At 38.3% G+C, this 17,934-nt stretch overlaps 1 protein-coding gene across 1 annotated transcript; it reads left to right on the top strand.

The window, feature by feature from the left end:
* The first annotated feature begins 171 nt into the window (after positions 1-171).
* On the top strand, positions 172-11,339 carry LOC139447352 (sodium/potassium-transporting ATPase subunit beta-like). Its single transcript, XM_071228658.1, has 6 exons — positions 172-325; positions 4,851-4,991; positions 5,946-6,059; positions 7,033-7,196; positions 8,215-8,328; positions 8,834-11,339. The coding sequence occupies exons 1-6, from the start codon at positions 220-222 to the stop codon at positions 9,071-9,073; spliced, it is 879 nt and encodes a 292-aa protein (XP_071084759.1). The 5' UTR covers positions 172-219; the 3' UTR covers positions 9,074-11,339.
* Positions 11,340-17,934: the final 6,595 nt, after the last annotated feature.

Genomic DNA, 17,934 nt, shown 5'->3' with positions numbered 1-17,934 from the left:
TGTATCTTTACACTGTCCGAAACTGTGTGATTGGCCGATGAAGGTAAACAAAGAACAAAGTCTACGCGCACCTAATTGAAATATGCTAATATTGCCCAAGAGCCGGTGTCACGTGACCGTGACGACAACCAGAAGAAAAGTAGCGACTGGTATCGCCTTGCGCATCCATCATCCGGGTCTTCGTCAAGGTTAGATCTCTCTCCTTGCTCTGCGTTCACCATGGCTGATAACAAACTTACGGTTAAGCAGAAATTTACTAATTTCTGTTCGTTTCTTTACAATTCTGAAACTGGTGAAGTCCTTGGAAGATCTGGCAGGAATTGGGGTAAGTGTATATTTGCTTCTCCACTTTACCATCGAAAACAGGAGCGATCAGCACCCCCGTGCATGTTTGGTCGGCTTCTGTTCAGACATCACATTACTACAGAAATATCAAATGCTATACGTGTTTTTAATTTAGGATCGTTTGCATATAGCAGCATTATTAACAGTGTCGGGTCTGTTGTTATTCTTTGAGGTAACGGCCACCCACAATGATGTATAGATCTAGATGTGACTTGTAAGAGAAATTTTCCATGGGCACATAACCTTAGTGCTAGTTTCGTTACAACTTGTAATGAGTTATTATCAAGTAAGATCCTCTGTCGGAATAACTCTTATCATTAACTGTTGATGTTGTTATATAATATAATGGGTACATAGACGTGAGTATTTGACATCATACTGGTGTTTCAAATTGCTTGTTTGTTGGGTCTTTGACCCTTGACCGGCTTTGTAGTTTGTTGCACAGGAATCGCCATTGCAATATTTCCAATAATGGAGCCCATCATATCGAAGGCCATCATATTCATGTGTAATGGGCAACCAGACCCATAAGTATCCCAAAATGTCTAAAGCTCAGTAATGTATATATCAAAACCCAAATATTTGAATTATCTTACAAATGAAAATATTATTTGAATCTGTTGAAAAAAGCTTTTGCAACAGTCAATTTCTGGTCCTTGTACACAATCCATGTAATAAATTTAAAAAAAAATGTTCTGTATGTTAATAAACATGCTAGTTTGGATTATCAGGTTAATGTCCAATTTAATCTAGTGATAGTTCTTTTGCAAATAAATTCTGCTTTGGTCTGGTTAAAAGGATATTTTCAACAACAATCGTATATCAGCAACTGACTGTTACTCAAATCTTACGATTTTATACTTAACACATTAAGGCTTAAGACATTCGACTTTACAGTTCTATAAGGTTTTCTTACAAAGGTATGTTGTTAGGCAAATAGTATTATGCTAATATGCAGGCTCAATGAAAGAAACTGAATGCCTAGGGTCTTTCCAGGAGCTTGGTGGGGGGATTGTGAAGATGAGGACAATTCACTGTCTTGTCAGCCTAATGCCTGTTCCCCTATGGTCTCAGGTCACCCTGAAGAGAAATGTAGGTCAAATACTGTCTCTCACTAGGCAATGTTTGCTCGGGTGATGTGTGGCGGAGGGGAAAGGGGGTTCTGTTAATTATGACCTAATGTTTGTTTGGAGAGCTGCACAAGATTGTACTGTTTGTTGCTTTGAATTGAAGAATCTATAAAATAGTGGTTTCATGTGACAGACATACCAGTGTTTAATGTGTTAGGGGGCTTTGACATGTACATGACAGCTTAAGTCTTTTCAGTGTCCAAAAATGTCTTTGCACTGTACAAATAGGTTGAATTTATACAACATGTCTTCCGTCATTCAAATGTAACCTATAAATATCATTGAATAGTTGTGAATGAATAATTAAGAGTAGAATCTCTGTGGTAAGTAGAAGCAACTCCGTTGTCATTGTTCCTTTAAGTTGTCACTCTTGGATAAATGTACTCAGTGAGGTTGTTTTGCTGAACATGTCAGCACTTGCAATGATCAATAATTCCATAGAAATCAATAAAAGTGCAACGACTCCTGTTATTTTCATGATGACCGTTCAATTCATTTTCATGGGTGTGGCAATGATCTTTTATCAAGGGTACATGGGAGTTTGAAGATGAAAATGATGTAGACAAATGGTAACATCCTATCATTCCCACATTGTGTTTTGTTAGTAACTTACAGGCATGTTTTTGCTGAAACTTACCTTAATTTGCCTGCTCTTTTGTTTGCAATACCATTGTGATTTCAGAAAGTTGCTATTAATATCATATTTGCTAATCTTGTACTCAGACAGTATGATTTATGGGGGATATACAACTTCATATGTATCCTAAAATAGCCTCCCTTGACTTTGTCAATGTCATTTGCTGCATCTAGACTTTCATTTCAATATTTATCTTAATTTCTCTCAAAGTATCTGCAGGGAATAAAGTTGAGTTCTGAGTTTGTCTGTTGCCTGTTTGATTATATTGATTTTACAAGATCCATGGCAGAGATCACGTCGTTACTATGGTTTCATGGTGTGTGGACAACACTGAGTAACAAGTTCAGTGCAAACACATTCCCATTAGCGGATCAACTGCATAAACTCATTTTTGAAATTACTTCTGTCTCTCTCTTTTTGGAGAATATTTGTGGCAGAAATGTCTGAAAAGATGTGATTCTAGTTGAAAATATTGAAATTAACCTGAACCAATTACAAATTCTATCATAGTCGTTACATATAACATAACTCCTAAAGAAGCCTGACATATCCCTCAGGACAACACATATTATGTTTAGAAATAAAACATGCTACAAAGCTGTTTGAATGGTTTGACATGTTATTGTTAAATCAATAAGTTATCAATTTAAGAGTTACACTATTTGGCTTGTGGTAGCCCCATTGTGAAATTCTTGGAATTCTGATTATGCCTACAATTACAAACCTGTTCTGCAATCTCAATGCAATCATTACATGTAATGATGTAACGTTTCCCAACATGTGTCTGCTAATGCCCTTGATATCAGGTGTCAATGGCTGGAGACTGTTACATAATATTATATATCTGCTTGTGTTGTAAAACCTGTTTTGGAATTGCCCATGGCAAGAGGTGTCTTGATAGGGAAAGTCATGGAAAGTCCCAGTGACATTCACGGTTCAGTGACCAAGGAGAAAAGGTTATTACCATCTCCAGCTTATGAGCAGACACAACTAATGTTCTACTGCTGACAGGAAAAGTGAATGACAGACCTAGCAGTGCTCATGAAATTAGATAATAGTTGCCAGTGCATGAGAGAAAGCACTTGAAACAGTCCTTGTTGTCAACCTGAAGTTAAAATTAAGGTGTTTAGTGTAGGCCAAGTTTCAAATACTATAGCAGCATCCAGGACACCTTACAATTCAATAACAGGTTGCCAAACTACTTAATTAATAAAATGTACCAGACATTGAGCCAATTAAGCACACAGTTAAAGTTTCTGTATCAAGAAGGGTCCAACTAGGGAGAACAATCTATTGACATAGCACAAACCTAACAGCACAGGTGCATTACTTATCGGAATTAAGATTAAACCATGAGTAATACAAATGCCCTTAACCTTTAATGTGCTTTATTTGTGGCTTAAGTGACACATTCTGATATCAAACCGCGTATGAAGATATCCTTGAGTCCGTAGTCACTTAAATAAGTCGTCCATATGTTTGGTGAATTGAAAATGACAATGAATTAGATAATTGCATTTGTACAGAACGCATAAAATTTTTAATAATATGGGGAAAAACTCATCTTCATGGAATATTTAAATCTGTTGAAAACTTGTTTGAGTTTTACTTCTACAAATTCGGGATATTGTAAATGCATGCACAATTACATTAAACTTCCTGTTTCCTCATATAGCACTCTCAGAAGTTGCATTTTTAACGTTAAATGTTATCTTGCCAATGCATAATTTATTTTTAAAAAGTTTGAAGGGGGCCCTAGATTGCTATTGCAGTATAGAGTGACTACGGTTTTACATCGCTTATTTAGCAATATTTCAGCAATAAGGTGGGGAACACCAGAAATTGAGCGCAATTGGGGAATCAAACCAGGGTCTTTAGCGTGACGAAGGAACGCTTTAACCACAAGGCTATCACACTATCCCTACTGTAGCGGTTAAGCTTGAGTACCATGGGATCCCTTTAATTTCTTACACTGTACAAGAATTCATTAGTGTAGTGGTTTAATTGAGGACCTTGTGGGTTTGAGCTGTGGTATTTTCATGAACATTCAGCCCCCATGGAGATTCCGGGTTAAAATAGTTCTCAAGCAACCTTTCCTTGTTGTTAGAGGTGCCCAAATAGTGGATTGTTGCTCATGACTTGTTTGGTGATTGAATGTCATCATACCTCAACGACATGGATTGTTGCTCATGATATGGATCAATTGTTTTTAGAGGTAGCTGTCATATTGTAAGCTAGGATATTGCTGAGCATGGTGTCAAACAGCAAGAATATTGCTGAGTGTGGTGTCAAACAACAAACAGTACTAAATCTTTTCACATTAACATGAGTCGAAGAAGAAACTTGAAAGGTTTTTAATTAGGAATGTTGTTAATGTTAGACATTGTTAAGACGAAGAATTTATTTGTGACAAATGTTCATGACGAACTAATATTTCTTGATGCCAACCCATGAAGATCTGGGTTAGAATGGGCCTTTAAGCAACCAATACTTGCCGTTAAAGGCGACTATGTTTGTCGTAAGAGGCGACAAATGGACTCAAACTTGCTGTCTTATTTGATGCATGTAATCATATTCCAATTGCGTAGATCGATGCTCATGATGTCAATTACTGGATTGTCTGGTCCAGACTTGATTCTTTACAGGCCGCCTTCATATAGCTGAAATATTGCTGAGTGTGGCGTTAAAAACAACTTGTTGGTGCCATTCATGCTGATGATTGTTCTTCTTTCTTGCAGGAGAGATCACCCTCTTCTACATCATCTACTATATCTGTCTTGCTGGCTTCTTTGCGGCATGCTTTACTGTATTCAATACAACACTGGATGAGCATTTCCCCAGATTAATTCATGAAGATAGTTTAATACGAGCAAATCCAGGTAAGGAATCAACTAGTTTGACTGTTTTAAAATAATCTGAAAATCAAGGTGTCTTGTCAAAGTTTTATGTCATTGTGTTGAAATTACATTGGCCATTGTTGACCCTTGTTCAGATTTTTGTTAAGTTATGTTTTGATGTGATTAAACACAAGCCCTTACTTACCACTGAGTGACAGATCATCTGGGTTGAGTGAGAATACTGATATGATGATATGGTAGAATGGACTGGACCAAAGGTTTATAGAAACAGGAATATTATGATGTATGACATGTATGTGTCAGGTAGATCTTGTGTTTTGCCCGTTGTTTCAAATTTGTATGGGTTCTTATCATCTTCAGTAAATCTGTGAGTCAATTTATATTTCACAATAAGCTCCATTTTTTTTAAACGAGGGCCCGAAGAGTTTAGTCTCGGCCTGCAGCTTCTTAAGTCTGTTGGTCGTGACGGCTAGTCGCATAACCTTTGTAGGTGGACCACCCAAAGCGCGAAACGCTATGCATTTCGGCCCTTTAGGGGAGTACAGAGGACGCACCCCTTTGAAAAGTTTATAATCTAGACTGCAAATGGTCAACTTGGAGAAAGAATTTAAGACATTTTCAAACACATTTCTTCTTGCATTATAAGATGACAAGATGAACGAAATCTGAAAAAAATGTTAAAACTTACTGCTATGACGTTCTAACTGATATTTCAATTCTATCTTCACAGACAATCGGTTATTCTCACATTGTAGGCCGATCATAAATTTGATAGCCACTGGCCATGGGTATTCCGTTGCACACTGATAAATCCTTTTTGCCAGGGTTTGATTCTTGAGCTGGGATAGTATTTGAAGACCATTCATGATGTCCCTGGTGGTAGTATTGTTGCTGTTAGTTCATGAAAGACATCTTCTAATTGTGATAATGATTTGTTATCACTCAGAGATTTGAAGATCTAATTTTTGTTTGCAGGAATGGGATTCCGGCCTATGCCAGACCTCGCAACAACTTTAATCCGTTATGAGATGGCCAATGCAAAAAGTTATGAGCCATATGTGAAGCACATCAATGACTACCTGAATAAAAGTGAGTAGCTACAAGCTCTGTTGATTATTTTCAGATTTTAGGACATGCTTTATGTCTTTAAAATTTGAAGATTATTTCTGTCTAACAAACAAGTGTTGGGTCTTGGATGTTAAGTCTTGATTGATTGGATCATCATTTGTTCATATATAGTTAGTAGTGGTGCTTGACATATATATATATATATATATATAATTCCAATACCGTATTCAACATAATAAGCCCCCTGCTCTAATAAGCACCCACAGCAATTTTTGCCAATATATTTTGGCTAGTGAACAATCCCAATAAGCACCCTTCCGATTATTCATTGTACACAATATTTATATATTCGTGTATAAGATGCACTTGTGTGTCATATGCACCTTTAATTACTGGCAATTAAATTCTGGATAAATATATCTGTTGTGTGTAATATGCCCAGACTTTTCTTTTATATCATTTCAGGCTGTCAGCATAAACCATAAAATTTACGATCTGTCAACTCTTCCACCCAAATTATATTCTAATAAGAGACCCCTATTTTTTATTTTGAGAGTGCCCTGTGCCCTTATTACGTTAAATACAGTATCTTATATTTTGGCCTTGTTTGACCATGCTTCTTAAATTCAAAATTCGTATATACCTCTGTAAACACCTGCTGAATTTGCAAGGCTGAGGAAACTTAAGCATGTTTCTCCTTATGATGTCATTGTATTTTCAGTTCATTAGATTTTAGTGTTGGTTATTAATAGTAACAATAACTTTTGTTTTGTGTCCCCATGTATTATTTTTAAACTGGCTACATATCCAGGTGAGCTACATTGCCAGGGCAAGATTTTGGGGATGTGCATATATTGAGAGTATTTGGGATGGAAAATGTTTCAGGTTAATTTGCATTCTTGAATAGGATCATGTACTTGAGAGAGTGCTCCTTTGGAATGTTGACAAACAGACTGTTGTTTCAATAACATTAATTGTAATGTTTTGTTTGTAGATCACAGAAATGCCAGTGGTGATCTGGTTGATTGTCCGGATGGAGTGACTCGCCCTGAAGAGTCTAAAGCCTGCATAGTTGACCTCAATTCTACACTGGCCACATGTGGAGAAGACTTTGGTTTCAAAATTGGAAAACCTTGCATTCTGCTCAAGTTAAACAAAGTAAGTTGCATCAGGTATTTCAGTAAGGTCTCTTAATCCAGCATGTTGGCATTTCTAAGTGACACTGACACTAAAGCTTTATATGGCACATTGTAAAAGTACAGGTGGGTTATGTTGGCACACTTGTGGAATTAAGAATAAATAAATAAATTATGAGTTTGTTTATACTTGCTAACTGTTGCAAAACTCCAAACTACGTCAGCTCTCACTGCTACAAAATTAGCTCTACTTTGCCTTGGCAAAACGATTTGAGTACCTGAACTAGTCACATGACTATCTTACGAATGACAGTGCGATTTGTCTATTTCTCTTAGTAAACTAATCACATTGCTTGTGGCAGTTTTAAACTTTTGTTGCTATGGCGGAATCACCGGCTGTCAAACGCCCATGTCAGTCAGGAATTCTTAGAAACTTTAGTACTTTACCCATGACTATCATTTGACCAACCAGCAAGTCATATGCAATGTACCATGCTTTACTGTTTTACAAATTCATTTTGAAATGTTAATCGTTCAAGAAATGTGTTGAACAGATGTTGCTTTCTTTTCTTCATGTTCGAATTGTTGACCTTGCCTGTATTGGAAGATAAAAATAGTTAGTGAACTCGCACTCTCAAATACTAAGTACTGTATGGTAAACAAATCACAGCAATTTGACATGGCCTACAATATTTTCTAAATGGCCCACATGACTGAAGACAGGTGGCCCATGGGCCCATGTTTTACAAAGGCTAGGATGAACACTGCCTGTGACTGAAAAGAGCAACAAAATTCATTAACCATGCAGCACAGACCAATATCTTGTATTTTTCTTTGCAAATAACATATTTTGTCCCGATTTACAAGAGAATTGGACAGATTTTAATCACTGGTGTTTTTCTCATTTTGGTTAATTGTGTATTCTTTCAAGGGTATGTGCATGATGACGAGAAGTTACATTACTGTTGTATTACTTATTATTCCAAAGGAACAGCTGTTTCTTTATTGAAGCCATATTCATAATGAATATTTATTTTCAGGTATTTGACTGGACTCCGGAGCCTTTTGAGTCTGACAGCCTGCCCAGTAACATGCCTGAGAGCCTTCAGGCAAAATATGATCAGACCAGTATATGGATCACATGTGAGGGAGAGGTAAGTCATTTGTTGTCCCCATTTTAGCTCTAAAAGAGCTGCCCTGTACTCCACGTCACAGTTGGTGGCCAGTACCCAAAACTTGTTCTACGAGTAAGAGTCAATAGAAATGGGTTTGTTTGTTTTTTAACTTAATCTGAGGCTGATATACAACCCCACATTGGCAGCATATGTCAATACCAAATGTTGTGTATGGCTCTGTAGAGGTGACTTGTATTTCCCTGATACAAGGACCGTTAAAGAGAAAGAGGCTTCATTCTTACATTTTCATTATTGCATTAAATATATTGATAAACTTGTTAAGATACCTCTAAAAATGAGAAAATAAGACGGAAACAACTTTGATTCCTAGGTTGAATACAAAGGATTTTTCCTCCAAAGGGCACGTATTATGGAATCCTAGAAAATCTCTGGGTGATTACAAAATATGACCTGGCTAGTTGCATGTCATCATGCCCTGCCTTTGTCATACCATAACCTCAACCTTGTGCATCTTGTTTTTCAGAACCCTGGTGATAATGAGAACCTAGGTGAGATCGAGTACCTGCCAAAGCAAGGCTATGACTTAAAATACTACCCATACAAGAACCAGAAGGACTACCTGTCGCCCCTTGTATTTATCCGTCTCGCCAATATTACCCCAAATGTTGGTATGCTTATAGAGTGCAAAGCCTGGGCAAAGAACATCTGGCACGACAGACAGGACAGACAGGGAAGCATTCACTTCGAAATCATCATCGATTAATGTTTGGACTTGGTATAAAATAGGCATTTATCAATTTGGGAATACTCTGTGGGACAAAGTTGTATCATTGAAGACCTGATCCTAAATTTGTAAGTCTAGACATGGTCAAAAAAAGGGACGTTAACAGTGCTGTTTGTTTAGATGTAAAGTATGAATTAAGCGTAGCACTGTTTTTAAGATCTATTGAAGGTCAGTCTATGTACATATGACTTTCATCCCAAAGGTTTTGTATTAAAATCCCTCCACACTTTGGACTGGAAAAAATTATGCCAGTAATAAATTAAATCAGTGTACGGAATACATCTTGAATGTTGAATATGAAATTGTTACCAAATGTGATAAAAATAATTAAATCTTATTAAACATTGTTAAAATCTTTGTGTGAATGGTGTCTATAATTTTTAACTAATTATATCAGATTTTAGATGTAGCTCATTAGATATCTAAAGCTTTATGTAAAAAAGTGTAAATAGATTGTTAGCGTTATGAGATTCTTTCTTTTTCGTCCAGATCTTTTTTTTTCATTATTGGTTGTTAGAAATAATATTGTATGTTACTGTACTGTCAGAAATAGGACATTTTGTATGTCCAGTACCTTATTCTGAACTTGACAGAATGGAGAAAAAAATGTTATTAAACGGAGATGCCATCTTTATGACAATCTGAAAATAAAGTTTTTAATTGTGTGATAGATTCAGTTTTATAATTTTGTAGATTATATCGTCCTAGAGAAATAGATATATTGTCTTTATCATGTAACCTGGATTATGAGCTGACAAGAAATGGAATGCCTTATGAAGCAAGTTGTATGATGTTCTATTTGGCATTTGTTGTAATCTAATTTGTGCAGAAGCTTCCCTTGAAATAGTGGCATTGTTTCATAAGGTGTTCGATACTATAGTTACTTTCTTAGGATAAGCTGAGGGTTTTGTCTGAGAGTGTTCATTGTGCAAATGTGATGTTGATTGACAAGGTATTCCTTGATGGTGAAGTTTACAAGTGAAGGTAACCCTACATTTGGTAGGGCCTGATCATTGTACATGGCACATTGTGTGAATGACGATGTATGCAAGAATATTCACGCATAGGCTGGCTTTGGAAATAGCGGATATACACTCTAAGGATTTGGTATGGGTTTATGAAAGGAATAATGTTTAACAAAAGTGATTTGGATCGATATTTGGAAGGAAAATATTCTTGATGGTAAAGTCACATGTTCTGCAGTGAAGATTTGATTGCACTTTGAACTGATTTCTAAAAGAGCGCCTGATATTCACTTCAACCCCACAGTGCAAAATGTGTATGTATAAATGTGTGTATCAATAAGGAGTGAATCCTGATGGTTGAAATCGACCATCGCTTATTTCACCATTTGTCAGCACATTCCCATATAGGTAGTTATATATATATATGTGTGTGATATCTTAGGACATTCTATTCAGGGAGGAATCTTGATTTGAACATGTTCACCAAACAGTCTTGGTGACACATAACATTGGGACATTGTTATCACATGCGACATACAAGTGTTATTGACGAGAATATATTTCACAATCTACACCAAAAGTTTTGTCATATCAAGACCAATAAACTTAGTGTTGAGAAATGTGTGTGCCATAGTTGAAGTCAATAGTTTGATCTAAACTCAATCAAATGAACATTTCTCCGCTGCCCCATGTAATTGTTTATGATCACTTGTAAGAAGCCAATATTTGTGAGCCATTTTTAGAAACGGGTTGGGACCCTGGTTTGGCCAAGACGTTTGTCTGACTGACTGTCACCAGTTCTATGCATTTCTACATTCACATTGTCGGATTTTAATATTTTTGTCTTTTTATGGCAATGTTCACCATGGTCGTTTTAGATTCCTGCAAATGCTATAAGAATAAGAGGCCATAGGTTGTAAGTGCAAGCATATCACTGGTTGATTGGTTTGTTTAGAACTGCATGGCATTTCTTGAATAATTTGTGTCATATTCTTCGAATATTCAGAACAATTTGCATGTACTTATTTCTAAATTTTTAAACTTCATCACAGTTCATTTCTATTTATCTCTTTGTACTTTGTCTGTTTTATCAACATCAGTTTCAACTTATCCCTTCAGACTAAGTACTTAGTTGTCCTAATTTAAGTATCATACTTCACAGGGAAAGATATTTCGTCTGTGAGGAGTGATTGTCTTTTGCTTTTAGTTCTGTACACCATCGTAGAATGTTAACCAGATATCTGTGAAACGGAATAAAATTTTGTTTTAATACATCTCAACTCATGTTTTTATTATGATCAGTGATGAAATGGTTCAGTCAGACTGCAACTGTTTCCTGAATCAGCATGTTGGATGGAATGACTTGTAGATTACATATTTGTTTATTGTTTACTATGGACTTGGCAATATTCAAGCCATGTCACTGATATCTGTAAGAGTGGAGTCGGACCAGCTGAACGACTGATAGATATGAGCAGACGTCCCATGCCATCTGGGTGATGAGGCTTAACACCGGATACGTTGTAGTCGCATCTTACCACGTGCATGGATGGAGTCCTTTTCTACCCTCTGAATCTACATGCGGGTCAAGTTAGTGCACTAAGAGTTCTGGCAGAACTGATGCTTTCTGTGTCGGTACATTCCAGACCTTCATCCATGGCTTCATCAATAACAAGAGGATGTCTGTATGGCTCCATTGAGCAGAAGTTCAGCAGATGTGAATTGTACATCTAGGGTTCGCATTACAGACATGGTGGAGTTATGAATATTTGTTTAAGGCAGAAGTGAGCACTATTCCAGCTGTATCACGCAGCCTGTTTGGGACTGACTGTGGACTAGGCAAACTGGTGACTGAAGGCATGAGCAGTGGCACAGCCCATCGTGTGATTCGGACAACCTGATCCTCTTTAATCAAGGGATACCAAACACAACATGTAGCAAGATAGGTTTAGTGGGTTCCACACACACCCAAGTATAATAGAGAAAGGGGAGGTAGGGTAGTGGCCCTTTTTGGACACAAGTTTTAAAATAGTGGAAAACTTCGAAATTTTGGTTTAAACATTTTCAGATATTCAAATAGCTGATAACTATAGCCTTTTTCATTTCTTAAATTTGCAATGTTTGGACTTACGACATGATCAAATACAAACGTATGGCTAAATTGTGTGAAAAAGGCTGAGTTTCTTAACATCAAATGAAAACTGTAAGTATGAGCAATTCTGTGACCCAAGATGAATTTTCTACCTTTCAAACTTTGAAAATCAGTTCGGGTTAAAGACTTGTTTATGTTAGACTAAAGGTAATTATTCACGAAAATGTCTAAAATCAGCGTTTTGTGTTAGCGTCATAAGTCCCAAACATACAATAGTTGAAATGTGCATGTCATCGTATCCCAATTGCGTTGATCGATGCTGATGATGTCAATCATTAGGTTGTCATATCCCGAAATGACTACGATATTTACTACGAAGGCCCATTAGGACCATATTGGTTTTTTTTTGGTTTTTTTCTCTTTTAAAAGTAGCGGTGTTAAACAGCAAACAAAGAAACATGGCAGTTTTTTGCCCAAATCCTTTATGAAAAACCTGTGGGCAAAAAGGCCCTTATCCTGCCTCGTCCTTTGCTTGGTATTGGAAGACAAAGATTTCACAATCTGTATGTGCAAAATAAATTCACACGAATGTTTAAACTGGCCAACTTAGATTATTTACAGGATGGATGCAATATCGCTGCTTGGGACATAAAATAACCTTCAAGTTGTATTTTCGCGCTTCGTATGAAGAGATTTAGGCACTCGTGGTGCTTGGCACGCTGACTTTGAGGTACAGCCTTATCCGCAGACGACTCGGAAAGTCACTCATGATCAAACTATTTGGATTAAACTTGAGTGTTGTTTATTTACAGCACGGAAATATAACCTTTACACGACAGACATTATTTACCTGCTTATAACTGTATCAATAAAGTATGTGTCTATTTTTGTCCAAGGGTGTCTGGTATTAAAGCCTGCTCGATGTTGATTTAAGCTGACTTTCCTCCATGCAACGTTTTACCCCCATGAAGACATTGAACAAATTATGTTATTAAGCCCTTGCAGTCAGTGTAAAGAAAGGCAATTGAATGTGTTTCTGATAGACAACACTTGATTTAAAACTGTTTCTATGAAATGCCAACTTAAACCGATGCCGTCGTCGTTCTCGATGTGCACGAATTTGAACACCCGTGCACGTGCAATGGGTGACAGCTCGTGCGATGAGTGACAGCCCGTGCGATGAGTGACAGCCCGTGCAAAACGTGCATGTCGATTGGCATGAGAACGTAGACGTGTTGAAATTCATGCAGTACAAGAAAACGGTTAGGAACTGATACATCGATTGACACAATATGGCTTAAGAGTGTTCACCAAAATATTTGAATAACTTATTCCGGAGGTAAATAATTCGTTCAACTGTATTCATTATGGGTCATTCATACGCTAAGCATATTATAATTGGGTTCGATTCCCCAAATGTTTAGGCTGTGAGGTCACAATAAATTGATTATTTGCTGTCGGATTTGAGGGCGGGAGTTTCGTGAATAGGTTACTGATTGCCAATGTGGGAACGATATTTCATCTTCCAATTTGTAATGGTAATTGTTGAGATGTAGATGGCTTTCGTCTTGTTCATAACGCACAGGCTGCATGTTTTGTACAAGGCCGATGAGGATTGTGATTATTACTCGACAGCAATTAATTAACCTCTCAAGGGTTTATTTACACCTCCCCAAACAGCTGAGAGAGAATGAGAGTCGGAAAGCATCGGGTTAGTCCTGAAGCCCTGAGGGTGTTCCGATCGTTGAGAGGCAATGCGTTGAAAATATCGATACCGAAACACAGAAAATTCATTAGTTTAATTAGTTTCAGTCTTAAATATAGGAAAATATTTTTTTTTCATAGTTTAGGAAAAAAATATGCCTTTACATGGTACACTAGGCAACGTTGTAGAAAAATACAAAGCGGGTTAAACCTGTGAAGATCTGGGGTAGACTAGGTCTTCAGCGACCCATACTTGCCGTAAAAGGCGACTATGCTTGTCGTAAGAGACGAATAACCGGATCGGGTTGTCAGGCTCGCTGACTTGGTTGATGCATGTCATCGATCCCGATTGCGTGGATCGATGCACATGATATCAATCACTGGATTGTCTGGTCCAGACTCGATCATTCACAAACCACCGTCATATAGCTGGAATATTGCTGAGTGTGGCGTAAAACAACCAACCAACCAACCAACAAAGAGGTTTAAAGTTTTCTTGCGTCTTTAAAAAACATGAAGTCTGGGTAAATAGGCACGTGGCAAGGTCATAATACCAAAGGTCATTTGTTGATTGGTTGTGTCTGTAGTCGTAATTTCACCATTTTAAATACATAAAATTCAACATAAGGTGAAGAAATGAATATTATTAATATCACGGCGATGAGTAAAATAATATGCAATTCTGGGCCAGGCGAACCGTTGATTGAGGCCATGCGTAGTGACCCACGCTGTTGGGGTATGTAAAGACGCACAGTCAGCCAGGTCACGGTGTATATCCTATCGCTAATTTCATCCGCGCTTGCCTCTAAGTGAGATGCTGGGGGAACCTATTCAGTGCCAGAATATCCCCATAGAACCATCGAGTAGCCATAGTACGAATTCTTTGTCTCTCCGATATTGAATCATGTCTCTCTGTTATTAGATCAGACCACCTCCGTGGCCTTGTGGCAAAGCGTCCGCCCGGTCGCGTCATACCAAAAGACGTTAAAAGATGGAACTTGTTGTTTCCCTTTCTGGCGATCGGCATTAAGGGGCTAAAACAAGGACTGGTCAGCTCGGAGTCAGTATACTGTGTCTGAGTGGGGTATTCATGTTAAACTGCGGCATGGTATCTCAGTGAGCTAGCACTATAAATCGGCGTCAGTCAGGACTGACACACACACACACACACACACACACACGTGCATGCACGTCGCTATATACGTGAAGTTAAACCCAAATTCACCTCACCTCACCTGTTATTAGATCATGTCTCTCTGTTATTGGATCATGTATCTCTATTGTTTTAATTCACGCCTCTCTGTTATTGAATCATGTCTCTCTGTTATTGAATCATGTCTCTGTTATTGGATCACATCTTTGTTATTGAATCCCGCCTCTCTGTGATTGAATCATGTCTCTCTGTTATTGAACAATGTCCCTCAGTTATTGAATCACGTCTCTCTGTTATTGAATCATGTCTCTCTGTGATTAAATCACGCCTCTCTGTTATTGAATCATGTCTCTGTGCTATTGTATCATGTATCTGTGCTATTGAATCACGCCTCCTTGTTATTGAACATGTCTCTCTGTTATTGAACAATGTCTCTGTTATTGAATCACGCCTCTCTGTTATCGAATCACGCCTCTCTGTTATTGAATCATGTCTGTGGTATTGTATCATGTCTCTGTGCTATTGAATAATGCATCTCTGTTATTGAATCCCGCCTCTCTGTTATTGAATCATGTCTCTCTGTAATTGAATCCCGCCTCTGTTTTTGAATCATGTCTCTCTGTTATTGAATCCCACCTTTCTGTTATTGAATCGTGTCTCTCTTATATTGAATCATGCATCTCTGTTACTGAACCACGCCTCTCTGTTATTGAATCACGCCTCTCTGTTATTGAAATATCTCTCTCTGTTATTGAATCACGCCCATTTTATTGAGTCATGTCTCGTCTTATTGTACCCGTGAAGTTCCGGGTTAGAATTGGTCTTAAGCAACCCATGTTTGTCGTAAGAGGCGACTAACGGGATCGGGTGGTCAGGCTCGCTGACTTGGTTGATGCATGTCATCGTATCCCAATTGAGTCTGTCGATGCTCATGATATCAACCTCTAGATTGTCTGGTCCAAACTCGATTATTTACAGACCATCGTCATATAGCTTGAATATTGGTGAGTGTGACGTTCAACATTTGTTTAATTATGTCTCTCTGACATTGAATCATGTCTCTCTGCTATTTAATCATAGTGAATCACTGAATCACGCCTATCTCTTCTTTTTATCATATCTCTGTTATTGAATGCCTCTGATATTTGATAATGTCACTGTGGTATTGCAGCACACCTCTCTTGTTCTTAATTACGCCACTCATTTATCGAAACGTACATTGTATATGTCCGCTGTGTAATCACGCCTCTTTGAATCATACCGCTTATGATACTGAGGCATATACTCTCTCTCTCTCTCTCTCTCTCTCTCTCTCTCTCTCTCTCTCTCTCTCTCTCTCACTCACTCACTCACTCTCTCTCATTGAACCCTACCCTTCCTGTTATTATTGAATCATGTCTCCTATATTCAACACTGTCCCTGACATCTAGCTGACATGTATATATATATATTCATATAGATCCCTCGATACCGAATATTGAATCACGTCTCCCATATATTGAATAACATCGTCATGACATTGAACCATGTTTCTCTTGTATTCAGTTTCCCGGCTACTGAATAGACTGTCTGGTATTGAATCACGTCTCTCTGGTATCGATTATATTCTCCCCACCCCCTCCCCTTACTGACTGTTTATTATTTCGCGCACTGCCTCTCATTCATATAAGCCAAATCCATCTTGAAAAAAACTGAATGCGTAATGCACAAACATGCCCTTGTCAGTAAATATGATACCACAGTTACTCTCAAAACTGAAGTCTGCAGCGACCAAGTATCGGAGTATCTTGCATGGACTATGCGCATCCTCTCAGCATGTCTCAGGTGACATATTTAACGCTGCTTGAAGACAGCATGCATATTTATGATATAGTAAATGTAAGACCTACGTGTCGTAAATACATAAAATACCGAATATACACCTCCTCAACCCACAGTCAACATCTTACAACTAGGGGTCACGCCTCCTGACGAACGATTGCCGGTCACGTGGCACAATTATGGCAAGATGACAAGCCGGTTTTGAGGTCAGGGAAACAATAGGGGCATCGTTTGCCCGAGGACACGCCACTGTAGGCGGGCCAACTCGCCCGTCTCTATCTGCGAGAGGAAGGTTCGGGGTAAGGTAGAGGGTGGGGGTGGTGTTAGGGGGTCAGATGGTGGAAGCTGACCCATATCTCGCAGCGTTTGTACACAGGCTAATGTGTTTGTTATCCTGACTCAGGGCGCAATAGATTTACAGTGTGGCCCTAACTATGTGTGGTAAAACATCTACCCGGGTTGATGATGACTGACGATAGTGCCGTCTACTTCTACTTTCTTATTCACATTCAGGGCTGCGATAGTTGCTACCGTGGAAGTGGTCGAGGATTATGAGACGGGTTTTGGTCTCACACTATCACTTTAAGGATTTGTGTCACCTGGACAGATTCTCATATGTATGTTCACCGATATAAGTCGATGTGAGATAAGCTTTGGTCACTTTGACAATTTCCGGCTGCCATCTTTCATTTATACTGACCGCATTGGAACAATGCTCCCCGCAGATATAAATAGTTGTGGGATTTTGCATGACGCATGTAAACAAGTAATTGATGTATTAATACTGCGAATTAATGCGTGTATAAGATCTGATGATCTCAAGCCTTCACAAATTCATACCATCATCTAAGGCCAAAATGCGGACAGAATATAACACTGGTTAAGACATGCACTGTGTGTCCCCACAAACTGAAAGTCAAATTCAGAGTTATAACTGTATACTCCTGACGCTCCCATGGCAACCGAAGTAGCACAACTAAGCGAACACGTGACAGGCAATGAACGCAGCGCAGTTAACATATCGTTGTGCAAGTTGCACCTTCTTCCAACATCTCGTACGGCGATCGCTCACTATAGGCCCGCTCACGTGATCACACAAGGATCA

This window comes from Haliotis cracherodii, unplaced genomic scaffold, assembly GCF_022045235.1.
Source record: "Haliotis cracherodii isolate W230 unplaced genomic scaffold, xgHalCrac1.p SCAF_7, whole genome shotgun sequence".
NCBI classification, from domain to species: Eukaryota; Metazoa; Mollusca; class Gastropoda; order Lepetellida; family Haliotidae; genus Haliotis; species Haliotis cracherodii.
The sequence above is the reverse complement of the archived record's forward strand: the minus strand, read 5'-3'. Positions and strand labels throughout refer to the sequence as shown.

What these genes read in the sequence shown, in the direction of transcription:
- LOC139447352 (XM_071228658.1), top strand. Translation starts at nt 220, where the DNA reads ATGGCTGATAACAAACTTACGGTTAAGCAGAAATTTACTAATTTCTGT. An exon ending in TTTAATACGAGCAAATCCAG is followed by an intron (nt 4,992 to 5,945) that starts GTAAGGAATCAA and finishes TTTTGTTTGCAG; the next exon opens with GAATGGGATTCCGGCCTATG. An exon ending in CAATGACTACCTGAATAAAA is followed by an intron (nt 6,060 to 7,032) that starts GTGAGTAGCTAC and finishes TTTTGTTTGTAG; the next exon opens with ATCACAGAAATGCCAGTGGT.